This window comes from Camelina sativa, chromosome 16 (genome assembly GCF_000633955.1).
Source record: "Camelina sativa cultivar DH55 chromosome 16, Cs, whole genome shotgun sequence".
Taxonomy (NCBI): domain Eukaryota; kingdom Viridiplantae; phylum Streptophyta; class Magnoliopsida; order Brassicales; family Brassicaceae; genus Camelina; species Camelina sativa.
In genome coordinates, this window is record NC_025700.1 from 3,640,300 (window position 1) to 3,651,506 (window position 11,207).

The window sequence follows — 11,207 nt, forward strand, 5'->3', positions numbered from 1 at the left end:
AAAAAAACTAAAGTTCTAATTAGTCAAATACATAAATTTGTTGAGAAAAATGGTCTACTATTTACAGAATGATTTATATACTTTTTATTGTCAATAAGATACCACTGAATGATTTTTAGTAAGAAATTAGAAAATTTTGATTATTATTTTTTTTTTGACCTAGCATTAATTAGCATATAATAGGAAAGTTAGGACCAAAAAATATATGTTTTGGTTTTTTGCATCATCTATCCAGTCGATAATTTGTTTACAACAAAACAATGACATGCATAGAGTGTCAAAAAAAAACTTCAAAATGCACACGAAAAGTTTTGCTGTTCAGGAGACTGCACACACAAAATGAAAGGAACCATAGTAACAATATGCTTAAAAAAGATATGCAGTCATGCAGATCTGCCAAATATAGATATCTAAATATTGCTTTTTTATAACATAAATATAACCAGATAGTGTTTTCTAAGGATCTGCTATTTACAAATATTTTGCTAGAGAAAAATTCTAGAACGGATGGAATGGCTAAATTGCCTAGCACTGGAAGTCTGGAATTGCTGGCAGGCATATAAGAATGATGTACGTATGACTTATAGTCTCCTCCTTTTCCTCAGATTTTGCAACCCCATATGTTTAAAATTTCAGAAAGTGATTGCCATTTCGACAATGATATTTGTCAGAGTAACTTTTTTTTCTTCTTGTAATTCAACGTTAGTTTGGGGGACGTTATATTATAATGAAGAAGAAAACTACTTGCATAAATAGCTTATAAGTTGAGACAATGTCATGATAAACTTAACGTTGTGTGCATAACAAACCCATATCAGTATACTAGCTTTCCCAAAGAGAAAACAACAAACAAAACTGCTAAAAAGGCAGCTTTATAAAGAGTAGACGAAGGGATACCATATTTTCCCTTCTCAAACATGCCCTTTAAAAATGGAAGGAACAAAATTACTACCAAAACACATCCACAAACTTCTGCCAAACCGGAACTACCTCCTCTGTGGCTACGACTCAATTGTTGTAGGAGACCCACCGAACAACCGACTAGAGCAGTAAGATTCACTAACACAATAAATGTGCCCGGTAGAAAATAGAGAGAACCATCAAATTCAAATTTACCCGAATCTTGGTTTGGACAATCATCTGATGACCTTGACTTGGGCATAGTCTTTGTAGTGACAACGAAGACGGTTTCCGAAATTCCAAGAAACTTGAGTATGATATCAGGGATGCTAAATAACCAACTACAAGTGGTTTTTATCCTCCCACATGATTGGGAGACAAACCACGATTGTACGGAAAACCCAAGGCTCATAAATTCCCATAGAGTGTAAAGGCAATGTATCCCCACAAGCGTGATGATTATACCTAAATAAACTCCCTAGAGCCACAAACAACAACAGGCAACAAAAAAAAAACAGTGCATTTGTCAATAAAGAAGCTATTATATATATGATATGAGTATAAATATAACAATAAAGAAATTTTTACTTAGTAACAAACGAAAACCCTAGAAATTAAACGAGAACTTGATTAGTTATATGATGAGTTTAAATATACCAATAAAGAAACTATTATTTAAATTTTGAGATAGATCGTTTCAAGTGATCTAATGGTGTATGCTAATAATTTTGTTATCCCCTTTTTCATTACCCAAATTCAACTTTTGCTAATGAGGGAGAAAGAGAGTCACCTTGGGAAATAAGGCAGAGTTGTGGAGTAGACAATAGGCAGGCAATAGACAATACAAGAGCTCGGGGATTGACCTTAGACCCCAAGTGAAAGCGTAAAGATAAGCCAAGCTTTGTCGGAATCTTAGTTTTCCAAAAAACACTCCGATCAATGGACTCCGTTTGCTAAAAAGGATTTCGAGCATTCCTGCCGCCCATCGCCGCTGCTGGAGCATTGCCTCTGGTCCTCCCGATGGCATAGCCCCAAGAAAAGCTGGTGGATCCGGAGAAATAAATGAGCTAGTCCACCCTCTCGAATGGATTCCTAAACTTGTATGCACATCTTCCGTTGTTGAGCCGTATAACCAACCGATCTGCACAATTCATATAGAGCAAACGTATTACATTATTAATGGGGTTGGAGTGAATTTACGAAGAGCTAAGAATTTACGGTTTTGCCCCAGCTGGTTTGGTTCTCGTAGTGACAATGCCCAACTTCTTCAGCCGCTTCAAGAGAGTCGGTAAGGGATGAGTGTTGGGGATTTGGTTTTCTTTGTAATGCATTGACCACCGATGTCACCATCTCTTTAGAATTCCCAAATTCTCTCGCTAAATTTTTTTCAGCCAAATAGTTCCCTTAATAAAACACATTATTGGTTAAACAACTTAATGTGTAGAGTAGAACGATGGAATGGTAAATATTATATTGTTTAAACATTACAATTTTTCACGCTAACATATTGGTTATAATTTTGTACTATTAAATAATGTTCTGAAGGATTATATGAAAACGTGATATGCAAACAAATTCATAGAACATCATTATTTATATGAACATCATTAATATTAAATTTAAATTCACTTTTATTTTTAGAGATCTAAAGTGTCTCTGTAGACACAAATCTCTATGGGTAGACATAAATCCATACACATTTTATTTTATTTAAAGACATCCCTAGTGGATGAGGATGATTATATTTTATGATTTTGCACAGTACTACTTTTTATTTATTATGATATATAAGTATCATTAATCAAAACAAAAAGTTTTGGTTATACAATCTAGCATAGTCTAGACCATAATATATATTGTAACATTTCCCTGTAGTACTTACTTGTAGCAACTGAAGAAAGACTTCCATCATCTTCTAAATCGTCTAGAGAAATGCCGTACATAACTCTTCTAGAGAGGAAGCATCCTGAGCCAGCACATAATGATCCTTGGATTCCGGCAATTCCTCGTCCCAAATACTAATTAAATTTCAACAAATAAAAAATACAAAGTAAGTATGGATTGATGTAATAACGAAAGAAATCTGAACTAAGAGAAATTTTTGTATATCAACAAAATGAATAGTAAGAGAACTCTTACTGATTGTAAGACGGCGAGTTCATCAGCGTTAGAATCATAGAAATCTTGAGGGTATTGAACAAACGCACAATTGTTTGAATTCAATATCGAATTTTGTAGAAATATACACATTGCTTGTCGCACCACATCTGCTTCATTCACATACATGTCGCAGTCTACGTTCAACATGTATGGTGCATTTGTCATCAACCCTGACACTCGTACCTGTTCAAATATTCATCTTACGCTCCATCATCACATCAATTACAGCTATACATAATGCATGGTTAAACCCGATATCGCTATCTCGTCAGATATCCGTTCCAAAAGGGAAGAGTTCGACTAAGTCAATGCGAAGAGGACTTCGCATGCTCTACTCCCCTATACTAAAAAAGATTATAGACCCAGGCTCATAACTTTTTGGTTACCTTTTAATTTCAAAAAATTATGTGGATTGTCAGTTTGTCACATGTAAGTAAGGAACAATATGTAAAGAGTGATTGCACTCATATATCACATGGAACATGTAGTACATATTGTACTATTATATGGTTGGATCCGGGAAGTATATGTCACTTTCTCATATAAGAGAGAGAGAGAGATGTTTGAGAAAATTCACTAACCAGAACGTTCATGGCTCCAGCTTTATAATTATGAAAGTACTTTGGTCTTTTCTCTCTTGAAATGTATACAAAATGTGGGACCTCTTTCTCGTCTCCCACACCTCCCTTGTTCTCCCATACCACCTTCACATAAACACATCAAACAAGATTATATGTAATAGATGCAAATGGCTAAAATTAAAGTTAACCATTATTTGCTATAGTTAGAGACGTCATTTTAACTTTGATAAATTGTAGAAATAATACCTTAACTATATTTGAATGATCATTTGGTTTTGTGTTTGAGAAAGCTTCAAAGTCATCATCTGCATCCAACCAATGAGAATCTCCGGTGGCATCTTCCACTTTCCGGCATAACTTCTCGTATTCCCTCTTTATATTATTACAATAACAAATTTTCAAGAAAGTCCCCATATAATACGAAATAAATTTGCGCTTACAACTTCATGCATAAAGATTTTTTGAGGAATTTGTAAACGCAAATTCGTGACATTTACGTTTTTCCTATAGTTTATCTTATTTACAATTGCAAATAATGAATACTATAGCATGTATAGTGGAAATCTTTCATCGAGTCTATCCGAGAACCCGATGAGAAACTTTGAGATCCTTGAAAAACCACTTATATGAAAGACACATGCCTCTTCATAATTGGTTCAGATTTTATTATGATAAATCAAATCCATATTAGTTTTAAAGTTTCAAATTAATTAAATAGTTTTATATGTAATTAATTTTTCAATCTTTTTATAATTCATTAAATAAAATAAACAAATTTCACTATGCATAAGTTTAAATTATATATTAATATTATTTTGATTAATACTATTAGTTGTAATCATGTTACTTTAGTTTAAACAAATTCCGAGATTTGAAAATTTTATATTTAAAATTTGATGTTAGTAAATCATATATTATAATAATTTTATTTCCTATATTTTTTTCTTCCTTTTTGTATTACCAAAATATGATTTTATGTTATGTAATTGAATGCTTAATTTTAAGAAAATATAACGCGTATCAATAGTAGTAACTTCTATTATAGACTATACCATTTACCAAACAAGTTATAGATTGTAAAAAAAATGTAACTAGTTAATATAAGTAAATATATTTTAAATGTAAGTTTATATGACTTAAAAGATATTTTTTGAGTTAAATTACATTACAAATAGTAAATTACATTAAAAAAAAAAAATAGACTAATGAGAGACTTAAGTGGATCTCTCACCAATGAAAGTAAAAAATGATTAAAAAGTTTAGAACTAAAGTGAACAGAAATAATATTATTATATTTGTGAGAGACTAAATGAGTGAAAGATCTTTTTTAGTGTTCATATATGATTATGTGCACTGGTAAATTATTGTTTTAAAATTCAATAATTTATATTTTGATATATAAAAAAAAATAGTGTGAAGTAATTCAATTTGTAAACACAGATGCCAAATCAAACTAATTAATATGCGTCGTATGACAAACCCTTTTTTTACCTTCATCATATCCCAGTCTTTACTGAACTCGGAACTTTCTGTTACGGTAGGACGGTTCAAGAAATATCTAAAAGGTGCTCTAACTCTAACATTGTATTTCTTGCAGAACGGAACCCAAATCTTGGCGAACTTTGAAGCTTCCTTGAGAGAGAAGTAAGTGAGAGGTGAGCATCCATCGTCCGAAACATAGCACGCTAGTTTGTTTGCCGGATAGTCCACGCCTAACAGCGAAAGCACCGTGTTCACAACGAGAATTGGCGGCTCCCTTACCGGATCTGCCGTGGTCAAGAACATATCTACGGATGGTAGGTCTTGAACCCTGAAATGAATAATTGCTAGGCCAGTTAAAAAAAAAATGTTATTCGCTATTTACTACTCAACTAAGAGTAGAAAGATATATGTATAATGAATTATACAAATTAATATTGGTTTATTGTATACAATCGTGACTAAAATGTATGAAATGGTACCTTTCATCAAGTCTATCAGGATACGGCTTATATTCAGCAGGATTCCATTTTATGCAGGTAATAATCAACCATACGAAAGTGAAAAAAGATTCACAGAGGAAAGCCACAGCCCATACGTTGTCTCTTTGTTTCATAAGTAAGACTCGATGCAAGAGAAGAGAAAAGAGAAGGCCTAGAATCGTGAGATCTACAGTTCTTAGAAAATAGTTTTTGTAAGAGATCTTTTCGCAAAGAGGAGGGAGGGAAGAACTTGACTCCGCCATTGGTAGAGATCTCTTGTGGCCTTTCTTGCGGGGGTGTTTTTGATATGTTTCTAATGGGTTAGATTAAATAATGCCTCGCGTCTACGAGTGCTTGTGGTGTATATAATGTGTACTAGTATATTATTCTGACAAGATATACTTATAATAAAACGAGTGGTGAGAGCTGAGAAAGAGATAAAATTGCGTAGATCTCAAGATTTTGTTTTGCTAAAACTAGTATTATCTAGAAAACGGACAAAGATAAATTAATCATAGTCAAATGATACTGCACTAGTTTGTCATTTTTTTTGTATGAATGTAAAATTATATTCAACAAAAAGACTGTTTTACAATAAATGCAGCTTCAATCTGAGTAGTAAAAATGTAGAGCTGGTTTTTTCAATAGCTAGTAACTATGATTTTGGAATCAAAAATATACTATTGTATTGATTGTAAAATTTATCACGGATGCAGATCTGCCAAATATAGATATGTAGATAGTGGTATTTTTATAACATCAATATAGCTAGGTGGTGTTTTCTAAGGATCTTGTATTTACAAAATATTTTGCGAGAGAAAGATTTGTAGAATTGATGGAATGGCTAAAGTGCCTAGCACTGCAATTGCTGTCGGGCACATAAGATTAATTATGTATGACTTATAGTCTCCTCGTTTTCCACACATTTTGCAACCCCATATGTTTAAACTTTTAGAAAAATGATTGACACTGATCGATAAGACGATAATGATATTAATTTGTCAGAAAAACTCTTTTTTGTTTTTTTTGTAATTCAACCTTAGTTTGGGGCACGTTATATATATATATATATATATATATATATAATGAAGAAGAAAACTAGTTGCATAAATATCATTATCAATTGAGACAATGTCATGATAAACTTAACGGTGTGTGCATAACAAACCCATATCAGTATACTAGTTTTCCCAAAGAGAAAACAACAAATAAAACTGCTAAAAAAGCAGCTTTAGAAAGAGTAGACAACGGGATACCATATTTTCCCTTCTCAAATATGCCCATTAGAAAGGGATGGAACAACATTACCACCAAAACACATCCACAAGCCTCTGCCATACCGGAACTACTTCCTCCGTGACTATGACTCAATCGTTGTAGTAAACCCACCGAAAAACCAACCAAAGCAGCTAAATTCACGAACACGATAAATGTGCCGGGCAGAAAATAGAGCGAACCATCAAATTCAAATTTACCCGAGTCTTGGTTTGGACAATCATCTTCTTGTTGAGATTTTCCATATTCAGATTCTGACCTTATCTCGGGCATAGTCTTTTTAGTGACAACGAAGACGGTTTCCGAAATTCCAAGAAACTTGAGTATGATATCAGGGATGCTAAATAACCAACTACAAGTGGTATTTATCCTCCCACATGATTGGCAGACAAACCACGATTGCACGGAAAACCCAAGGTTCATAAATTCCCATAGAGTGTAAAGACAATGCATCCCCAGAAGCATGAAGATTATACCTAAATAAACTCCCTAGAGCCACAAAAAACAGCAAAATGACAATTTAAAAAAAAAAGCATTAAACTTCTCACCCTAGACTAATCTAGTGGTTATGCTAGTTTTATCCTTTTTCATTACCCAAATCCAAATTTTGCTAATGAGAGAGAAAGAGAGCCACCTTGGGAAATAAGGCAGAGTTGTAGAGTAGACAATAAGCAGGCAATAGACAATAGAACAGCTCGGGGATTGACCGTAGACCCCAAGTCAGAATGTAAAGATAAGCCAAGCTTTGTCGGAATCTTAGTTTTCCAAAAAACACTCCGATCAATGGACTCCGTTTGTTGAAAAGAACTTCGAGCATTCCTGCCGCCCATCTTCGCTGCTGGACCATCGCCTCTGGTCCTCCCGGTGGCATAGCTCCAAGAAAAGCAGGTGGATCCGGAGAAATAAATGAGCTAGTCCACCCTCTCGAATGGATTCCTAAACTTGTGTGCACATCTTCCGTTGTTGAACCGTATAACCAACCGATCTGCACAATTCATTTATGTAGCAAACGCATTATTATGGGTAATTATTTTACAACAAGGCGTTATTAATTATCAATGTGTTAGAGTAGTAATGATTATTGATTAAACAGAGCAGATAATTACGGTTTTGCCCCAGCTCGTCTGGTTCTCGTAGTGACAATGCCCAACTTTTTGAGCCGCTTCTAGAAAGTCTGTAAGGGATGAGTGTTGGGGATTTAATTTTCTTTGTAATGCATTGACCACCGATGTCACCATCTCTTTAGAACTCCCAAATTCTCTCGCTAAATTTTCTTCAGCCAAATAGTTCCCTTAATTAAAATAAACGACACAAGAGCCGTTAATGACAAAGAGTAAAATAACTTAATGTGTAGATTAGAACGATGGAACGGTAAAAATATTATATTGTTCAAACATTACAAATTTTCACGCTAAGAGAGATTGGTTATAATATATAACTTTGTACTATTAAATAATGTTTTAAACAGCTATATGAAAACGTGATAGCCAATAAAACTGTTATGAATTTGCACAGTAGTACTTTTTATTTATTTAGGACATATAAGTATCATATTTTACGTTATACAATCTAGCTCAGTAGACAGTAGTACTTACTTGTAGCAACTGAAGAAAGACTTCTTCCATCATCTTCTAAATCGTCAAAAGAAATACCGTACATAACTCTTCTAGTATGGAAGCATCCTGAGCCAGCATATATTGATCCTTGGATTCCCGCAATTCCTCGTCCTATATACTAAAAAAATTTCAACAAAAAAAAAAAAAACAAAGACGATTAATTAAGTATAGATTGATTTAACAAAAGAATTATATGAGCTAAAAGAAGATTTTATATAACAACATTAGAAATAAACAAATGAATAGTAAGGAAGAGAACTCTAACTGATTGTAATACGGCGAGTCCATCGGCGTTAGAATCATAGAAACCTTGAGGGTATTGAACAAAAGCACAATTGTTTGAATTCGATATCGAATTTTGCAGAAATATACACATTGCTTGTCGCACCACATCTGCTTCATTCACATACATGTCGCAGTCTACGTTCAACATGTATGGTGCATTTGTCATCAACCCTGACACTCGTACCTGTTCAAATTCATCTTACGCTCAATCATCGCATCAAATAGCTATGCATAATGCATAATTACACCCGATATCACCCATACTCGAAAAGATTATAGACCTAGGTTCGGAACTTTTTGGTTACCCTTTCATTTTAAAAATTAATGTGGATTGTCACATGCAAGCATGCAACAAAATGCAAAGAGTGATTGCACCCATATATATCACATGGAACATATGGTACATATAATACTATTATGTATATGGTTGGGTACGGGAAGTATATGTCACTTTCTTCTTAACTGTTTTACCTTTCTTGAAAAGACGCATGAATTTGTATGTCCTTTGACATTGCAAAAAAAAAAAAAAAAAAAGGGAGAGAGAGAGATGTTTGAGAAAATTCACTAACCAGAAAGTTCATGGCTCCAGCTTTATAATTATGAAAGTAATTTGGTCTTTTCTCTCTTGAAATGTACACAAAATGTGGGACCTCTATCTCGTCTCCTACACCTCCCTTGTTCTCCCATACCACCTTCACATAAAGACATAAAACAAGATAAAATTAACCTTTTTTGTTATGCAAATGACCGAAAGTAAAATTTAACTTTTTTACTATAGTTAGAGACAACATTTTAACTTTGATAAATTGTAGAAATAATACCTTAACTATAGTTGAATGATCATTTGGTTTTGTGTTTGTGAATGCTTCAAAGTCATCATCTGCATCCAACCAATGGGAATCTCCGGTGGCACCTTCCAGTTTCCGGCATAATTTCTCGTATTCCCTCTTTAAATTATCACAAAAAAAAACTCATTTTCAATAAATGCATTAACTCAATTTGTAAACACAGATCAAAATCAAACGAATACGCGTCGTGTGACAAATCCTTCTTTACCTTCATCATATCCCAGTCTTTACTGAATTCGGAACTTTCTGTTGCGACCGGATGGTTCAAGAAATATCTAAAAGGTGCTCTAACTCTAACATTGTATTTCTTGCAGAACGGAACCCAAATCTTGGCGAACTTTGAAGCTTCCTTGAGAGAGAAGTAAGTGAGAGGTGAGCATCCATCGTCCGAAACATAACAAGCTAGTTTGTTTGCCGGATAGTTCACAGCTAACAGAGAAAGCACGGTGTTCACAACGAGAATCGGCGGCTCCCTTACGGGATCCGCCGTGGTCAAGAACATATCTACGGATGGTAGGTCATGAACCCTGATATTAAAAAATTGCTATGCGATTAAAAATATATATATATATCTTGTTTGCTATTTACTACTCAACTAAGAGTAGAAAGATAAATATAATGAACGATACACTTTATACAAATTTAATAAGAATATTGGTTAATCTAGTGTAAAATATATGAAATGGTACCTTTCATCAAGTCTATCAGGATACGGTTTATATTCAGCAGGACTCCATTTTATGCAGGTAATAATCAGCCATACGGAAGTGAAAAAAGATTCACAGAGGAAAGCCGCAACCCATGCGTTGTCGCTTTGTTTCATAAGTAAGATTCGATGCAAGAGAAGAGAAAAGAGAAGGCCTAGAATCGTGAGATCTACAGCTCTTAGAAAATAGTATTTGTATGAGATCTTCTCGCAAAGAGGAGGGAGGGAAGAACTTGACTCCGCCATTGCTGGAGGATCTTTTGTGGCCTTTCTTGCGGGGGTGTTTTTGATATGTTTCTAATGGGTTAAGATTAAATAATGCCTCGCATCTATGAGTGCTTGTGTGTATATAATGTGTACTAGTATTCTGACAAAATAGAAAGATACATACTAATATACGTATATATACTTATAATAAAAGGAGTGGTGAGAACTGAGAAGAGATAAAAATTGAGTAGATCTCTAGATATTGTTTTGTTAGAACTATTATCTAGAAAACGGACAAAGATCAATTTTGTCATAGTCAACTGATATTGGACTAGTTTGTCATTTAGATACATGAATTTAAAAACCAAAAATATATTATTAGAAAACATATATATATATGTGTAGACTGTAAAATTTATGGTAAATATATATAGATTTATTACGGAAGCCAGAATATATAGACATTGACAAAGTTAGAAAAAATGGATTTCACATAAATTTGGAATTAGGATAACACATATATAAATGTGTGCATGTAAGACCATACGTTGAATGTGTGCTTGCCAAAAAAATTATCAACGAATCAATTATTCATATGTGTTAAACTTACTAACACATATAAATGTGTGCATGTTACGTGTTTCGGTATATATACATATAATATATCT

General features: G+C 33.6%; 2 protein-coding genes across 3 annotated transcripts; both read right to left on the bottom strand.

The window, feature by feature from the left end:
• Window positions 745-5,939, bottom strand: LOC104749606 (cellulose synthase-like protein B3). 2 transcript variants are annotated; one of them, XM_010471273.2, is made up of 9 exons: window positions 5,603-5,939; window positions 5,133-5,451; window positions 3,888-4,013; window positions 3,642-3,764; window positions 3,040-3,243; window positions 2,783-2,918; window positions 2,119-2,303; window positions 1,691-2,041; window positions 745-1,378 (listed from the first exon to the last, which is right to left on the bottom strand). In XM_010471273.2, the coding sequence occupies exons 1-9, from the start codon at window positions 5,863-5,865 to the stop codon at window positions 815-817; spliced, it is 2,271 nt and encodes a 756-aa protein (XP_010469575.1). In that variant the 5' UTR covers window positions 5,866-5,939; the 3' UTR covers window positions 745-814. The 2 variants fall into 2 exon arrangements, with proteins under 2 accessions (XP_010469575.1, XP_019093041.1); XM_019237496.1 differs by lacking the exon at window positions 745-1,378 and having other exon boundaries at window positions 1,687-1,763; window positions 1,846-2,041; window positions 5,603-5,938.
• Window positions 6,702-10,696, bottom strand: LOC104749607 (cellulose synthase-like protein B3). Its single transcript, XM_010471274.2, has 9 exons — window positions 10,316-10,696; window positions 9,835-10,153; window positions 9,600-9,725; window positions 9,348-9,470; window positions 8,759-8,962; window positions 8,473-8,611; window positions 7,984-8,168; window positions 7,512-7,862; window positions 6,702-7,366 (listed from the first exon to the last, which is right to left on the bottom strand). Exons 1-9 carry the CDS (start codon window positions 10,576-10,578, stop codon window positions 6,776-6,778), a joined length of 2,301 nt encoding a protein of 766 aa, XP_010469576.1. The 5' UTR covers window positions 10,579-10,696; the 3' UTR covers window positions 6,702-6,775.